The sequence below is a fragment of the Cololabis saira genome, chromosome 15 (genome assembly GCF_033807715.1).
Source record: "Cololabis saira isolate AMF1-May2022 chromosome 15, fColSai1.1, whole genome shotgun sequence".
NCBI classification, from domain to species: domain Eukaryota; kingdom Metazoa; phylum Chordata; class Actinopteri; order Beloniformes; family Belonidae; genus Cololabis; species Cololabis saira.
Window position 1 is genome coordinate 40,216,201 of NC_084601.1, and position 18,424 is coordinate 40,234,624.

At 42.4% G+C, this 18,424-nt stretch overlaps 1 protein-coding gene, 1 non-coding gene and 1 gene segment (V, D, J or C); 1 reads left to right on the top strand and 2 right to left on the bottom strand.

Annotated features, from left to right (window-relative positions):
* LOC133460929 (uncharacterized) overlaps window positions 1–16,421 on the top strand; it is a 30,182-nt gene extending 13,761 nt beyond the window's left edge. The window contains exons 6-9 of the mRNA XM_061741643.1: window positions 6,478–6,529; window positions 7,659–7,968; window positions 14,953–15,059; window positions 16,050–16,421. Coding sequence (XP_061597627.1) covers window positions 6,478–6,529; window positions 7,659–7,968; window positions 14,953–15,059; window positions 16,050–16,375 — 795 coding nt within the window. The 3' untranslated portion in view covers window positions 16,376–16,421. The remainder of the gene's footprint in view (window positions 1–6,477; window positions 6,530–7,658; window positions 7,969–14,952; window positions 15,060–16,049) is intronic.
* On the bottom strand, window positions 13,466–13,953 carry LOC133460785 (Ig kappa chain V region 3381-like). The segment is given in 2 exon segments: window positions 13,466–13,794; window positions 13,902–13,953. Coding segments are annotated over 2 exon segments (381 nt in total).
* A 558-nt stretch (window positions 16,422–16,979) lies between the features above and the next one.
* Window positions 16,980–17,052, bottom strand: trnak-cuu (transfer RNA lysine (anticodon CUU)). The gene has a single exon. It is a non-coding gene; the product is annotated as a tRNA-Lys (tRNA).
* Between the last annotated feature and the right edge of the window lie 1,372 nt (window positions 17,053–18,424).

Sequence of the window (18,424 nt, forward strand, 5' to 3'; positions counted from 1 at the left end):
TTCCAAACGGTTGGTCTGGAATATGTGGTCTGGGCCATGCGGTACCAGCCATGAGAATCGTTCACATTGTTAGAAGAGAATTGTTGTACATTTATACCCGCAATGCCACAGTCCAAGAAATAACGCATCACTTGAAAGATATTGCCAAAATGTTACATACACCTGTCATAAGTAGTTTGTTTGACTGGTTTAAAGAACAGTTAGGACACGTTGGTTACTTGATATTTGAATTTGCTTTGTTGGCTTGTTGTTATTTGGTTTCCGACCACATGTCTAAGGTTTACTTGCAAACATATGTATCACTCAAACTATTACTAAAATGATGTACTCCACTGTAAAAAAAAAAAAAAAAAAAATTGTGAATTGATGAAGCATTGTTACAGTAGGGTAGAGGCTATATTCATTAATATATTGATGAAAAGTATTATTTGTGAGCTTGTGTGTGTGTGTATGTGTGTGTGTATGTGTGTGTGTGCGTGCGTGCGTGCGTGCGTGCGTGCAGCTCCCTCTTCACCACGACGGTCCAGTACATCGACCGCATAACTGCGGACGCTGCACCGATCCGCCTGTCAATCTCACGCTCCATCGTTCCCTCATTCGTGAACAAGATCCCGAGATACTTGAAGTCCTCCGCCTGAGGCAGGACTTCTCCACCCACCCGGAGAAGGCATGCCACCCTTTCCCGGTGGAGAACCATGGCCTCGGTCTTGGAGGTGCTGATTCTCGTCCCTGCCGCGTCGCACTCGGCCTCAAACCGCCCCAGCACATGCTGAAGGTCCCGGTCCGATGAAGCCAACAGGACCACATCATCTGCAACAAGCAGAGAGGAAATCCTCAGGTTCCCAAACCGGATCCCCTCCGACCCTGGCTGCGCCTAGAAATCCTGTCCATAAAAATTATGAACGGGACCGGTGACAAAGGGCAGCCCTGCCGGAGTCCAACATGCACCGGGAACAAGTCTGACCTACTGCCGGCAATGCGAACCAAAGTCCTGCTCCGATCATACAGAGACCGGACAGCCCTTAATAGAGGGCCCCGGGCTCCATACTCACTGACCCCCCACAGAATGGCACGAGGGACACGGTCAAATGCCTTCTCCAGATCGTCAAAACACATGTAGACTGGTTGGGCAAATTCCCATGAACCCTTGAGCACCCTGCGGAGGGTATAGAGCTGGGGCCTCATCTATAAAGCTTGTGTGGTTCGATGATCAACACTTTTTCTTTAGGGCGCACGTGAAATTTCGATTGACTAATACACCAGAGACTGACTGTTATGAAAATATAATTTTATTATCTTAGTTTCAGTAAAATCAGTTTCTCTTTTTAAAATACGTTACCCGGAGGTCAATAAAAAATGGAGTCACACTTCGACAATATTTTTGGGGCAGGGATGGACGGATTTTCGCGCTTGACAGGGCTGAGGCCCACCAGCAAGGGGGGCAAGCCACCAAGGGATGAAGCCAGAGTCCGAACAATACCATGCGAACACACGTGTCACACTCACCCCTGCACTGGGGGGGGGGATGGCTGCCGCCCCGAGCCCACTACTCCACGCCGAAGAGGAAAAAAGAAAGTGTTCTGATTAAAATAAGGAAAGTTGGACTATATAACAATTGAGTTCATAAGGATAAAGTTTTAAAAAAAATAAAAATTAAAGAAATAGTCTCTTCTCCCCGTGTGTGTCTGCCTGTCATGCACGGGTACGTGCGCGCATGTTGTGTTTACTTTTAAGCTGGAATTATGGTTCTGCGTCACACCAACGTAGAGCCTACGCCGTAGGGTCCAGCGTAGGGTACGCAGCGACGCGTACCCTACGCCATAGGCTCTGCGTTGGTGTGACGCGGAACCATAAATCAGCCTAGAGCAGCTCTGAGGAGAGACAGGAGGGAGGAGGGGGAGCGGGTCCCGTCTTCGCATCGCCCGCCTTCGCACAGAGAGTCTGGATGATTTGCAATCACAGGCTGAGCCTACCGTTAGTTTTTAAACTGTGAAAAAGTGGGGGGGACAAATACATGATTTTGAAAAGTGCGGGGGCGGGAGGGGAGGGGGGTGCATGTCCCCCATGTCCCCAGTGGAAATTGCGTTGTGTCACTAACGGACAGCAACAGCATGCTGCCACTCACTCGCTTTATTTTATACTATTTAGCCTATATACTTTTTCTACTTTTACTGTGACCACCAAATAATGTAGTTTTACTGTCCTCCACCTCATCAACAACATCTCCATCTCAGTCTCCGTGAAAGTCAGTGTCACGGTGGCACCACACGTCTCATTCATCCTGACGCCAAACAGGCTGCAGGAAGCCACTGCGCATGCTCAGCAGGCTCATTCATATGCAAGAACAAACCATTTATGGTAAAAAGTGGGCGTGTAGAGGGCGGGATATGAGGCGGATTCAGCTGCGCAACCTTCCAGCTGGACTCTGATGTATAAAGCGAACATTGCGTGCAAGTGTGCGTGCACGCGGTTTTATAGATCCGGATTTTTTTTTGCGCCCGCCATTTTCGGCTTTTGTGTGTACGTGCACTTTTAGTATGAATCCTACGCACTCCATTTTAAATAAGGCCCCTGGTCCTTTGGTCTTTGTCATAAATGATGACAAATTCTGATTATTTACAAATATGTTTATTAATGTGCATTGTCCCTGCGATCTTAAACTGAATACATTTAAAATAAATTTAAATCAAGAGGTTTACTGATGAATTAAGTAGCTATCAATTTTGACAACATGATTTTTAACAATTATGATGCAGATTAACTCTTCAGGACATTTTTCTTTACATATCTGTTAATTTTTCGGGAATAGAAAATATTGGGAGTAGAGATCCATCCATCCATCCATCCATCCATCCATCCATCCATCCATCCATCCATCCATCCATCCATCCATCCATCCATCCATCCATCCATCCACCCATCCATCCATCCATCCATCCATCCATCCGCTCTCAGGGATCCATTTAAAGGAATATAGTTACTTACCTTCAACATTTCTTCTTTACACTGTTGAAACCTTATTGTACCCGACCGACAGGATAAAGAGGACACGGAGTTTTGTACAGAACCCTTTTATTAAAGCATACACCGCCACACACGTGCACAAGCACCTTCTCCCACAGCATCAGCCCCCGACGTGTTTCAGCTCCTTCCTTATCAAGGCTGGCAGGGTGGAGAGGTTGATGAGCCACATCTGTGACCCATCACCTGAGTGATTGCTGCTCCTCCACCCTGCCACACTTATGTTTATCTATTTCAACAGTAGGTTTAGTTTCGGGTATCTATTGTTTATTTAATATCATGTAATCTAAGTCAGAAGTCGAGTTAAGATGTGTGTGTGTGTGTGTGTGTGGTGTGTGTGTGTGTGTGTGTGTGTGTGTGTGTGTGTGTGTGTGTGTGTGTGTGTGTGTGTGTGGTGTGTGTGTGTGTGTGTGGTTGTGTGGTTGTGTGTGTGTGTGTGTGTTCAGTGAAGTGTATCAGTCAGTTCAGTTTCTGTTCAGTCAGACTGAGGGAGGTTTTTGTATGACTGTTTTTCACTGTGTGGACACGCCTTTGCTGTTGATGTAGTGAAAACTCTGACAGTAATAAACTGCTGCATCTTCAGTCTGAACTCCACTGATGGTCAGAGTGAAGTCAGAGTTTGATCCACTGCCTGTAAAACGACTTGGAGTTCCTGATTGTCTGTTGCTAGTATAATAAATGAGCAGTTTTGGAGTTCCTCCATCTCCATCTCTCTGTTGGTACCAGGCTAAATGGTAGGAGTCATAAACATCCTGACTGGTTTTACAGGTGATGGGGACGGAGCCTCCCAGAGCAGAAGTCACTGATCCAGGCTGAGTCACTGTGACCTGACCTCTGGACTCTGAGGAAAAAGAGACACAAACAGAAAAAACAGCTTCATGGTTTTGTCAACTTCATTTCAGAGGGACAGATGTTCATAGAGGAGAGGAGTTGGATTCTCTGGACTTTACCTGTGAAGCAGCAGCAGAGGAGAGTCCAGATGAGGACGCAGATCAGAGTCATGTTTTTGATGAGGAGGATTTCTGTGTCTTCTGTTGTCATGAAGGACAGCTGTCAGTCATCCAGAGTTCAAGTGTCAGGACTATAAACTCTCCCAGATCACTGGAGCGTGGTGCTGCTGATGCAAAGTGCTTCTATGGAAATGTTCCCACTGACTCCAGGAGGGACTTCATAACTCGGATGATGAAGATGATAATCATCAACATGGGCGTCAGTTTGATTTCAGAAGTGCTGGGGACATTTACCATAAACCTGAGTAAGGTTTGAAAAGTGCTGGGTACGAGCTAGGCCCATTACTTCCGAATTGAGGTTTCATGATAAATAATAGGCATTGCATTAGATGATGCGTATTGACGCGATATTGTCCCCATATTAAAAGCCATCTGCGCGGTCTTCAGTGTCGGAGCGTGGGTTTCAGCACAGAGGGGGCGGAGCATTCTCAATGGGCCCTTATGATAATTATTTTACTATTCAACAACGGACACCTCATCATACCCAGCAAACAACCCAAATGCTCACGTTTACTGAGCCAAGCAAGCCTAGGTGCCTCAGAAAGCCTCAAACCAGTTCACACACACACACACACACACACACACACACACACACACACACACGCAGCCTGACAGCCGTCAATCTGAGCGCATCGCTGTCCTTGGTGCTGGGGTGACAGTGACTCACAGAGTCTGAGCCGAACCATTTAATATAACTTAAAACATAAAATGTAATCTACAATTACACAATCTATTCAGATAGAATATAGACACAATTGTCTATAAGGCCATTAATGAGATCTATAAATAGAAAATAGACATGGCGGTCTAAACACAACAAAACGCATAGCCTATTAAAAATGTATCAACTGCACACAATATGCATTCAAATAGAAAATAGACTCGGCGGTCTATTACAGTTGACAACAACACAAGGTACATTAAGGTGGTCAAGGCAATAACAACATTCTGATCATTATTTATGTGCTCACCGATTGCTGTCTCTGCGCTTGTTGCCGCTGCCCCAATTCACAGACTCCGAACTCCAGAACATCATCCTCGGCTCGAACAATATATTCCAAGTAACGTGGAAAACAATGTAACGGTTCAGAACTTTGTACATGCTGTGTGGTCTTCTTAAAGTTTTACCCTCCTCTCCTTCATGGCGGCGAACTTGCCAACCACTTTCTCCTTATCGATGTCAATGTCCCGCTCAACACTCAGAAAAGTGAGGTTCTACAGCCTGGCCTCATCCATGCACGAACGTAAACAGGAATTTATGAGCTTCAGGCGGCTGAAACTTCTTTCTGCACTGCCGCTACAGTTAACACTAGCCTCCTCATCAGCCACCGGCGCCGCTGCAAAATATGAGGTGAGCGGCGGACAGGAAGCAACTAGCCTCTCCTTTCTCTCTTTTACCTTTCTTTTTAACGATCCAGACTGGTGCTTTTTATTTTTTTATTTTTCCTCTTTCAAAGTTCCCTCCAAAATGCCGCAGTCGCACATAGTCTACAACAAGACGAGTTAGTTCAAATGTAAAAAAACGAAACAAGTTAAGTTCCAGCCAATCAGGTTGGCTCACAGCCCTGATGCGTTCAGGACAGTTGTAAAGTAAGAATTAACCTACACTGGCCGCACAATGCACATTTTATCGTTATTATAACCTACAAATTTTACGATTATATATGAACGTATCACACAAAACGCGGCCCTCTCATTGGTGGGGACAAATCTGCTCCTCAGACAAAGTGGTGTGGATGCGTCCCCACCGTCCCCGGCGGAGATGACGCGCCTGATCATCAATATATCCATGTGTGTACTGGCTTGTTTGAAAAATACATTTTCAAGACGGTTGCTTAAGGTTTTCTTTTAAAGACAGATATTTTTTGTAAACATATGTTCTATTAGGCCCACAGATTTCTGTCAGAGCTTATCACAGCGCTATTGAGGCAGAAGTCAGTAAACTCTCCACAATGGATCATTGACTCTCGAGTTTGTTCCTGTAATTGGAGTTAGAAAATAAGACTTAAAAAATAAAGAAAGTAACACAGTTTATCTCGTCAACGTTTTCTCTATGACATGTTTTGAACTTCATACGTAAATCAAGTGAATCAAATTCAACTGCTATTTGATTCTTACTTTGTTATAAATTATAATAGGGAGTTGCTAAAACTAACAAACCTTAAGGTTATTCCCCTAAAATCTGGTTGTTGTTTTTTTATGTACAGTGTTCTACTGTTTCTCCTTTTTCCAAAGTCTAATATTTCTTTCAAAATAGTAAAAGATGATTTAAGTTTAAAAATGTAAAATCAAAGTAAGCATAAATATGTGATGAACCTACATTTTCAGGTTTTATATCAGCTTATGAATGCAGAGTGACATGACATGTTTTGTAGAGTTTGTTTGTTTCAGAGTCAGAGAGCGTGTCTCTCTGCAGTCAGAGGTTTTTGTACGACGGTTTCATCAGTTTGTATCACTGTGGTACACGTTCGGTGGAGGAACCAGACTGGAAGTTAACTGTATTTCTGATTCATTTAATGACCTCAAGTCTTTTTTTCTGTTTCTATCTTATTATATAAAAATATATTGTTTCTAAAACATTCAATGATACAGTTGTATTTGACAGGATTGCAGTAATTTTTGAAGAGGAGACATTTACATTTTCAGACACTTGAAAGACTTCTTCAGTTCATCAATTTGTTTGTAGGAATAAAAATGTATTATTTTCTCTATCAAGTTTGAAAAAATATTTCTAAGACAAAATTTAAATTTAACTTAGTCATGTTAACTCTCTCTAAACGTCAGTGTTAAATCTGAACATGACATTTCTGAGTTTCATTGATTTGATGAGTTTGATATGTAGTTCAGTGGTTAACAGTATTTATATTTAAGGGGGAAATGCTCTTAAGATGATTTAAATAATTATTAATGTTAATTAGCTATCAGACACACATTTAAATAGTGAGTCATGTTTGTCGGTGTCACTGAAAACTTTGTATGACTTTTAAAATATGAACTCTGAGTTTTGATGACAACGATTAGAAATGAACACAGAAGAACTTTGAATGAACAACATCCTTCATTTTCAAAACAACAAAGTTTCACATTACTTTATGTTGGGGTTGATTGTGTGTAACCTGTTGTTAGAGATGTTGCTCAGAAAATAAGACAAACCCTGTTCATTAAACTCAAAATATGTTTCATTCTACATTAGGCTTTTTAGTATATATATATATATATATATATATATATATATATATATATATATATATATATATAATGAATATTGCTACGTTAAAAGTGCAAAGACATTCTTGTTTTAATTATTTCTGCCACTGTAGAAAGATATTTGATAAAATGAAAGACACATTGTCATATTTTGTACACAAAGTATTTTATTTTAAATGGAGCTTATAGAAGTTTTTTCATATTTTCAAGTACTTTTTGAGAAATTTACTAAAAAGAAATCACAAGAACGTGAAAATATCTGAAGAATGAAATGTTCTTACAGTTTTATCTTTAGTTCTGAAACCTGTCTGTTGCTGTGGTTCAGCAGTGATGCTTGTCTGTTACCACGGTTACGCACATAAGAGAGGGAAGTGAAACACTGAGGTGGATTTTTCATCTTAACTGTATCATTTCCCAGAGTCCCCCCCTCCCTGACAGTCCTGTCCAGTGGGGAGCTGCAGCAGGGGACGGCCACACTCATGTGTCTGGCCAACAAGGGCTTCCCCTCAGACTGGAGTCTGTCCTGGAAGGTGGACGGCAGCAGCAGCAGCAGCAGCTGGGAGGAGAGCAGGAGCCCCGGGGTGCTGCAGGAGGACGGCCACTACAGCTGGAGCAGCACCCTGAGACTCCCTGCAGACCAGTGGACCAAGGTGCTCTCTGTGACCTGTGAGGCCACCCAGGGCTGCCAGACTCCAGTCTCAGAGACCCTGAGGAGAGACCAGTGCTCCCAGTCCTGACCTGACTCCCTGGGACTCTCAACCTGCTTTTACTCTTCTACTTCTCTCTCTCTCTGTTTCTTTTCTTCCTGAAATGTTTCAACAGTTATGTTTTCCTTCTTGTTGCATTGATGATGGTTTTAAACAATAAACTCATTAACAAGGTTATTTATGGTCATTGTGGTGATTTCAGTCCAGTACTTTACATGAAATCCATAGTTATCACTTATGTGTTGGTACAATAAATATATAAATATGCATAAAGTAATAAGATTTAGATTGTATCATACCTGAGAAACCGCTTAAGAAAGAAATCCTGAGCTCATATACTACAGTTTATTATATCTAATACAATTAATTGGAAAAACAAGACCATAATTTACATTCAGGCATGACGGAGGTAAGTTCATCCAACGTTCATTTTTGATCAGATGAATAGTTTTTATATCCATACACCTCTCTGTCTTGACATATTTCAAATAAAATCTGTTGTCCTTGAAAGTTGATCTTCTTGAGCATGAACCCCAAAATTGGAGACAATAGTCTGAATCAGTTGTGTCTTTGTCATAAATGAAGACAAATTCTGATTAAATGTTTTCATGGGAAACATAAGTTTCCATAGTCTTCTCCAAAAAATACTTGTATGACTCTGTGAGAAGGTGAACATGTCCACTTCTCCCCTTCATGAACTCCTGGACTTCTATTTCATCAATGTGTGCTGGTCACTGTCATGGTTGGGATTCTGTTTTCAGTTTTGTCAACATGGTGTTGTATTAAAGACTTTTCATCCTCCATCTTTCATGTGTCATGTGTCTATAAACCGGTTTGTACAGTTAGTTACCTTGATACCTTCTCTGTGTTTGTCTCTTGTCCACGTCCCATTACGGATGTGTCTCCACAGTGGGACAGGGTTTTTATATTATTCCCACTAGTGGAGGGGCCAAGACACGAGGTGTAACAGGGGAAGTTGTGGAGCTAATTCGTACTAATTTATTGTAATTTTGCATGTTGAGGATTCTCCTTGTTTGTATTATTTATGTTTGGAGTAATCATAGGGAATTGTATTTGTAGCAAGGCTAGTGCTACGGGGCCCGACCGACAGGATAGAGGAGGACACGGAGTTTACTGCAGAACCCTTTTATTTCCAATCACCAACACACGTGCTTCAGCTCCAGCAGCAGACGAGAGACCTCTTGCTGCTCTGCAGCCATGCCTTATGAAGGCAGGCAGGGTGGAGAGGTTGATTGGGGCCACCTGTGCCCCAATCAACCTGAGTGGCTGCAGCTCCTCCACCCTGCCACAGTATTGTTGTCTTATTTTGATGAAGCGCTTTATTTGGTTATGTCTGTTTGTTGGTAGAATATAAAGGAAAAAAGCTGTTTCCTGAACTGCAAAACCATCTTTCCGTCTTTTATTTTTCCACCTGGAACTCAAAGGCCACGTTCCAGCTAGTGGGCGGGGCAGCTTGGTATCTCACACACTCTTTCCCCATTCAGGTAAAAAAAGAAGAAAGAAACCTTTGCATCATAAAATAAAGTAAAGTAAAATAAAGATAGTAAGAGCTGTAATCAGTAATATATTGATGAAAATGTATTATGTGAGAGTGTGTGTGAGTGTGTGAGCGTGTGTGTGTGTGTGTGTGTGTGTGTGTGTGTGTGTGTGTGTGTATCAGTCAGTTCAGTTTCTGTTGACTGTTGACTGAGGGAAGTTTTTGTACGACTGTTTTTCACTGTGTGAACACAGGACCACTGTGATAACTCTGACAGTAATAAACTGCTGCATCTTCAACCTGAACTCCACTGATGGTCAGAGTGAAGTCAGAGTTTGATCCACTGCCTGTAAAACGACTTGGTGTTCCTGATTGTCTGCTGCTAGCATAATAAATGAGCAGTTTAGGAGTTCCTCCATCTCTCTGTTGGTACCAGGCTAAAAAGTGGAACCCGCTAGAAAAAAAAACATCCTGGCTGGTTTTACAGGTGATGGTGACGGAGCCTCCCAGAGCAGAAGTCACTGATCCAGGCTGAGTCACTGTGATATGACCTCTGGACTCTGAGGAAACAGAGACACAAACAGAAAACAGCTTCATGGTTTTGTCAGCTTCATTTCAGAGGGACAGATGTTCATAGAGGAGAGGAGTTGGATTCTCTGGACTTTACCTGTGAAGCAGCAGCAGAGGAGAGTCCAGATGAGGACGCAGATCAGAGTCATGTTTTTGATGAGGAGGATTTCTGTGTCTTCTGTTGTCATGAAGGACAGCTGTCAGTCATCCAGAGTTCAAGTGTCAGGACTATAAACTCTCCCAGATCACTGGAGCGTGGTGCTGCTGATGCAAAGTGCTTCTATGGAAATGTTCCCACTGACTCCAGCAGAGACTTGTTATATCTCTTTTTTGTTCATTATTTCTGATTTTGAGACTGAATCATCTATCAATTCCGTGAATTAGAATATGTCTGTAGTCAATAATTCAGGTTTGGGGATTTTCTTGTGTATAGAATTTGCCTAAAACCTTTTTGTAGTATTTAACTTGAACACAAATTCACAAATAACATGCGTTTATGTGTAATGAGGAGATGCTACTAGACTCTGAGATTACTTTGTGAATAAAATCCATTTAGCTGTCCTGGACAGCTATCATTAGTCACATTTCTAAGACTTCCAAGTCCTGCAGTGGCAGCTTAAAACTTCATTCTGCACTTAAATAACTTTCCTTACATTTCAGACGTACAGATATTCAGATTTACAAAAGTAAAATGTGCTCTGAAAAAGGATTGAGCCACCAATCTCAGACAACAAATATCCATCCATCCAACATTTTGAATTCCTGCTATCAGAAATCTCTCCCTCTTATCAGAGAGGTTTCCACACCAGAGCAACACAGCCCACATCTGGATCTGGAAAATGCTGCAGGGTTTTTTTAAGTCGTGTAATTGTCAATCTGTAAACGTATGGACACAAAGCCACACTGGTCACTCGTGAACAGGACATGTGTCTGTGCTGCTGCTCACTGAGACCAGTGTGCTCACCAAGCACTAAACTCCACCTGGTGGTGACTGTTAGGAACTACAAACAATTACAGTTTCCCTGAAGCAATGCACTGAATCTGTGGAGAATAAATGCACATGACTGAGCAGCAATCCTAAGAACACTGAAGAATAAATAATACAGGATGTGTTTTACAGTTTAAACAATTAGAACTGTAGATGCAATTTCTGTTCAAGCATGAATGACTCTAAAATAATTACATTTCTTTTTTAGAAAACAGAGCCAGTACTGGTTGTGAACTGAGGGATCCCTTTTATCACTGAAGTACATGAACAAGACTATTTCAAATGATATTGAATGAAGCAGTTAAGCCTAAAACTTAAAGCCACTAAGCGGCTGCATAAACAGGCTAAATGTAATCGCTGCGCTTGTTGCTAATCTACTGTAACTTTGTGTTTAGTGAAACAAACGATTTACAGCTTCACTTCTTTATTTGATGCTTTCTTTATTGATCACCGTCTCAGGATCTTCAATGTCGTGCAAGGATCCATTACCACTGCATATAAAAGTCGATGTATCTGTGACTTGTTTCACTACTACAACAAACAAACGTTACAGAGCGGAGCGGGTCGGAGCGTTTGAAAAACGATGTGCTCCTCCGTCTAGCAACACCTGACACCTGATTGAAAGTTCTCACCAATATAACATTTACCCCTGAGACAGTGAGGACTCCTACTGGCCCAATTTAGTACCTTACACACACACACACACATAGAAATGGCTCCTACACTGATAGTAATGATTATGAAGTGTTGGTCACCTTTAGTTTGCTTACTTGATAGTCTGAACATTCCTGCAGCGGAAGGTCACGCGCCTCATTTCACCACCTTACTGATGTATGAAAATAAGAGTCTGGGTTCTCTCCACGAAACCAATGAGGCAACAATATCAGTTTTACATAATTACAGTAGGATTTCTTAAAGGAGCTTGAGGCCGGATTGTGGGAGGATTTATGAAAAAAATCTGTATACATTTTAAGTTTTCTAGTAATAATGTCATATGAAGCGTTTCAAACCCAAAAGAATGAGCCCTCTAGTGTATCTCTCCTTTGCCTTGAACAGGCTGTGTGCTCCAAAATGTGCTGCAATTCGGTCCCGAATTTCCCGCGCTGTCCTGTGGATGTGACGTCACATGACGCTGCATGTGCGTTCTCCCCGTTCTCCCGTGCCGGCTTCACTGTTGGCTGCAGTACCCCCGACGGCCGTCGTGGTGAAGGGTGGCGCTAGAGAGTCTCATTTCTTAAAAGGAGCCTCAAGCTCCTTTAAATCACCTACAGAAACCAAGCAGGAGCGCTCAGCTGGAAACGAGTCAAATATAAAGTGAACACAGACCTAAAGTGGTGAAAGTTAACACCCATGTTAACCTTTCTGTTATGTTTTTAGGAACATCAATAATGTCCATAGGTCTGTTTGGCTGGGTAATTAATTAATTATTATTAAAGTGTCAGAAACAAAAAAAAAATCCAAATAAATATTGTTTCTATCTCATTTACTCCATTACCAACCATTTAAATCAATATTTAGTGCAATGGTGTTCTTTACATCTTACAGATCGATTTATTGACTATAATTCAGAAATTTTCTTTAAAATCAATCCATGTTAAAACTTTTTTTTTCCTACATTCATTTTCCATTGGAGTTACCTGCATATAAAATACATTAGATATACATGACATTAGTTTTGTTTCAAGCACGAACCTCGTACCCTGATTCTTCTCTGAGGCTCCTAAACCAGCTTTCCAGTATAAACCTGCATGTTCAGTTCAGAGGTGCTTCCATAACTTGCTCCCCAGATGTTTATTCAGTTTTTAGCTGGTTTAGAAGACATATACTACCTACAGGGGGGGTGGCCTCTGAATGCCACCAGCCTTTCACATACTGGTACATTGTTAATGTAACCTGGGTGACAGAGTAGTGGAAACTGCTCTATCTTCTTGTCCCACTCTGTCCCGTTACCTTGTCTTCCTCCCATCTGATAACCTGATTATTAACTGGGATTACTTTGGAGAAAGTATAAAAAGTCTCTCCAAACATTGAGGAAACAGTCTCTGCATCCCGACCTCGCTGCTGATTCACCCCTTAACTCCAGCCAGGTTGAGGACCCCCTTATGTGCATGTAAATGTATTTCATCTGATCCTGAAACTTCTCCCCCAAAACTCTCCTGGTCATTTGAAGAATGGTTTTCTGTATTGAGTTGGGCATGACCGGCTTAGAATCGGACTCAATGTGAGTCAAACAAGTCACTTCCATCCCAGTGGGTCCTGGCACGGTCTCTCTACTGATAATTCTTATCAAGTGTGTGTGTGTGTGTGTGTGTGTGTGTGTGTGTGTGTGTGTGTGTGTGTGTGTGTGTGTGTGTGTGTGTGTGTGTGTGTGTGTGTGTGTGTGTGTGTGTGTGTTCAGTGAAGTGTATCAGTCAGTTCAGTTTCTGTTCAGTCTGACTGAGGGAGGTTTTTGTACGACTGTTTTTCACTGTGTGAACACGCCTTTGCTGTTGATGTAATGTTGGCTCTGACAGTAATAAACTGCTGCATCTTCAGCCTGAACTCCACTGATGGTCAGAGTGAAGTCAGAGTTTGATCCACTGCCTGTAAAACGACTTGGTGTTCCTGATTGTCTGGTGGTAGCATAAGTAATGAGCAGTTTAGGAGTTCCTCCATCTCTCTGTTGGTACCAGGCTAAAAGGTTGTAGCCATATTGGTAAACATCCTGACTGGTTTTACAGGTGATGGGGACGGACCCTCCCAGAGCAGAAGTCACTGATCCAGGCTGAGTCACTGTGATCTGACCTCTGGACTCTGAGGAAACAGAGACACAAACAGAAAACAGCTTCATGGTTTTGTCAGCTTCATTTCAGAGGGACAGATGTTCATAGAGGAGAGGAGTTGGATTCTCTGGACTTTACCTGTGAAGCAGCAGCAGAGGAGAGTCCAGATGAGGACGCAGATCAGAGTCATGTTTTTGATGAGGAGGATTTCTGTGTCTTCTGTTGTCATGAAGGACAGCTGTCAGTCATCCAGAGTTCAAGTGTCAGGAATATAAACTCTCCCAGATCACTGGAGCGTGGTGCTGCTGATGCAAAGTGCTGCTATGGAAATGTTCCCACTGACTCCAGGAGAGACTTCATAACTCTGATGATGATGATGATGATGATGATGATGATGATGATGATGATGATGATGATGATCATCAATAGATCAATAGGTTCACACTATCAAGAAGGTATCAAGATTGAAAACATCATTATAAACTAATATGATGCAGATTAACTCTTCAGGACATTTTTATTTTAATATCTGTTAATTTCTTGGGAGTAGGAAAGATTGAGAGTAGAGATCCATCCGTCCATCCGTCCGTCCGTCCGTCCGTCCGTCCGTCCGTCCGTCCGTCCATCCGTCCGTCCATCCATCTGGTCTCAGGGATCAGCTGAATTCTACAGTATTCCAGTTCTGTTCAGGTCAAAGGTCGTACTCCCTGAATTGGTCACCAGTTCTCAAAAGAAGTGACTTTTTTATTTTTATGATTCTTTTCACCACCTCTGTGTCACAGTAAATAGATTTCTTCTCCTCATGCATAAATCCCTGAGAATATCATTGCAACTAAACATTTTCATTATGCAATTGGACTGGTCAGTTTGTCTACTTTGTCTCTAAAGTGTCCTGCGTGACTTCTACTATAAACGTCATATAAATCACATGAATGAAATCCAACTGATATTTTAGTTTGACCTTGTTGCACATAAGAATATGGAGTTTTTACGAGTCACAAACTTTGGGAAGTTTTTCACAAAAAAGTGTTTATTTCTGTCAAAAGAAAAAGGTTTGATTACGGTAATAAAATTGTGACATAGAAAATAAAATGAGTTTGGATCTGTGCTACATGTATAACTCCATATTTGGTATATTAGGTGTTGAATAGAAGAATATGACATGTTTTGTAGAGTTTGTTTGTTTCAGAGTCAGAGAGCGTGTCTCTCTGCAATCAGAGGTTTTTGTACGACGGTTTCATCAGTTTGTATCACTGTGGTGGACTTTTGGTGGAGGAACCAGACTGGAAGTTAACTGTAAGTCTTTTTCTGTTTCTCTTACTCTATAAAATAGATGTTACTAAAACATTCAATGATACAGTTGTACTTGACAGTATTGCAGTCATTTTTGAAGAGGAGAAATTTACATTTTGAGACACTTGAAAGACTTCTTCCTTTCATCATTTTGTTTGTAGGAAACACTTGAATTATTTTCTCTATCAAGTTTGAAAAAAATGTTTCTAAGAAAAGATTTAACTTTAACTTAGTCATATTAGCTCTATCTAAACTTCAGTGTTAAATCTGAACATGAAGTTTCTGAGTTTCATTGATTTGATGAGTTTGATATGTAGTTCAGTGGTTAACAGTATTTATATTTAAGGGAGAAATGCTCTTAAATAATTAGTTAATTAGCTAGCAGACACACATTTAAATAGTGAATAATTTTGTCGGTGTCATTGATAACTTTGTAGGACTTTTCTAATGTGAACTCTGAGTTTTGATCCTTCATTCTTCATTTTCAAAACAACAAAGTTTCACATTACTTTATGTTGGGGTTGATTGTGTGTAATATCTTGTTAGAGATGTTGCTCAGAAAATAAGACAAACCCTGTTCATTCAACTCAAAATATTTTTCATTCTACATTAGCTTTTTAGTATATATGTAATGAATATTGCTACGTTAAAAGTGCAAATACGTTCTTGTTTTAATAATTCCTGCCACTGTAGAAAGGTATTTGATAAAATGAAAGACACTGTCAGATTTTGTACACAAAGTATTTTTTAAATGGAGCTTTTGTCGATATTTTAAGTACATTTTGAGAAATGTACTAAAAAGAAACCACACAAACGTGAAAATATCTGAAGAACGAAATGTTCTTACAGTTTTATCTTTAGTTCTGAAACCTGTCTGTTGCTGTGGTTCAGCAGTGATGCTTGTCTGTTACCACGGTTACGCACATAAGAGAGGGAAGTGAAACACTGAGGTGGATTTTTCATCTTAACTGTATCATTTCTTCTCCTCTGCAGTGGGCCGAGTCCCCCCCTCCCTGACAGTCCTGTCCAGTGGGGAGCTGCAGCAGCTGACGGCCACACTCATGTGTCTGGCCAACAAGGGCTTCCCCTCAGACTGGAGTCTGTCCTGGAAGGTGGACGGCAGCAGCAGCAGCAGCAGCTGGGAGGAGAGCAGGAGCCCCGGGGTGCTGCAGGAGGACGGCCACTACAGCTGGAGCAGCACCCTGAGACTCCCTGCAGACCAGTGGACCAAGGCACTCTCTGTGACCTGTGAGGCCACCCAGGGCTGCCAGACTCCAGTCTCAGAGACCCTGAGGAGAGACCAGTGCTCCCAGTCCTGACCTGACTCCCTGGGACTCTCAACCTGCTTTTACTCTTCTACTTCTCTCTCTCTCTGTTTCTTTTCTTCCTGAAATGTTTCAACAGTTATGTTTTCCTTCTTGTTGCATTGATGACGGTTCTAAACAATAAACTCATTAACAAGGTTATTTATGCTCATTGTGATGATTTCAGTCCAGTACTTTACATGAAATCCATAGCTATCACTCATACAGTGGGGAGAACAAGTATTTGATACACTGCCGATTTTGCAGGTTTTCCCACTAAACAATGTAGAAGTGTAGAAAAGCATGTAGAAGTCTGTAATTTTTATCATAGGTACTCTTCAACTGTGAGTGATGGAATCTAAAAAAAAATCCAGAAAATCACATTGTGGCAGGGTGGAGGTGCAGCTACTCTGGTTGATTGGGTCACAGGTGTGTCCCATCAACCTCTCCACCCTGCCTGCCTTCGTAAGGCATGGCTCTGCTGGGAGAAGGCTCTCTCGTCTGCTGTTGGAGCTGAAGCACGTGTGTTGGTGATTGGAAATAAAAGGGTTCTGCAGTAAACTCTGTGTCCTCTCTATCCTGTCGGTCGGGCTCCCTAGCACTCGCAGTGCTACACTGGCGCCCAACGTGGGGCTCGAACCCACGACCCTGAGATTAAGAGTCTCATGCTCTACCGACTGAGCTAGCCGGGCCGACCGAAGGATGGAGTGACACGGAGTTTCGTGCAGACCCGTTTATTCAGCCACAAACACCACACACACGTGCTTCAGCTCCAGCAGCAGACGAGAGAGCCTTCTCCCAGCAGAGCCATGCCTTATGAAGGCAGGCAGGGTGGAGAGGTTGATGGGACACACCTGTGACCCAATCAACCAGAGTGGCTGCACCTCCACCCTGCCACACACATTGTAGGATTTTTAAGTAATTAATTAGCATTTTATTGCATGACATAAGTATTTGATACATCAGAAAAACAGAACTTAATATTTGGTACAGAAACCTTTGTTTGCAATTACAGAGATCAGACGTTTCCTGTAGTTCTTGACCAGGTTTGCACACACTGCAGCAGGGATTTTGGCCCACTCCTCCATACAGATCTTCTCCAGATCTTTCAGGTTTCGGGGCTGTCGCTGGGCAATACGGACTTTCAGCTCCCTCCAAAGATTTTCTATTGGGTTCAGGTCTGGAGACTGGCTAGGCCACTCCAGGACCTTGAAATGCTTCTTACGGAGCCACTCCTTAGTTGCCCTGGCTGTGTGTTTCGGGTCGTTGTCATGCTGGAAGACCCAGCCACGACCCATCTTCAATGCTGTTACTGAGGGAAGGATGTTGTTGGCCAAGATCTCGCGATACATGGCCCCATCCATCCTCCCCTCAATACGGTGCAGTCGTCCTGTCCCCTTTGCAGAAAAGCATCCCCAAAGAATGATGTTTCCACCTCCATGCTTCACAGTTGGGATGGTGTTCTTGGGGTTGTACTCATCCTTCTTCTTCCTCCAAACACGGCGAATGGAGTTTAGACCAAAAAGCTCTATTTTAGTCTCATCAGACCACATGACCTTCTCCCATTCCTCCTCTGGATCATCCAGATGGTCATTGGCAAACTTCAGACGGGCCTTGACATGCACTGGCTTGAGCAGGGGGACCTTGCGTGCACTGCAGAATTTTAATCCATGAAGGCGTAGTGTGTTACTAATGGTTTTCTTTGAGACTGTGGTCCCAGCTCTCTTCAGGTCATTGACCAGGTCCTGCCGTGTAGTTCTGGGCTGATCCCTCACCTTCCTTATGATCATTGATGCCCCACGAGGTGAGATTTTGCATGGAGCCCCAGACCGAGGGAGATTGACCGTCATCTTGAACTTCTTCCATTTTCTAATAATTGTGCCAACAGTTGTTGCCTTCTCACCGAGCTGCTTGCCTTTTGTCCTGTAGCCCATCCCAGCCTTGTGCAGGTCTACAATTGTATCCCTGATGTCCTTACACAGCTCTCTGGTCTTGGCCATTGTGGAGAGGTTGGAGTTTGTTTGATTGAGTGTGTGGACAGGTGTCTTTTATACAGGTAACGAG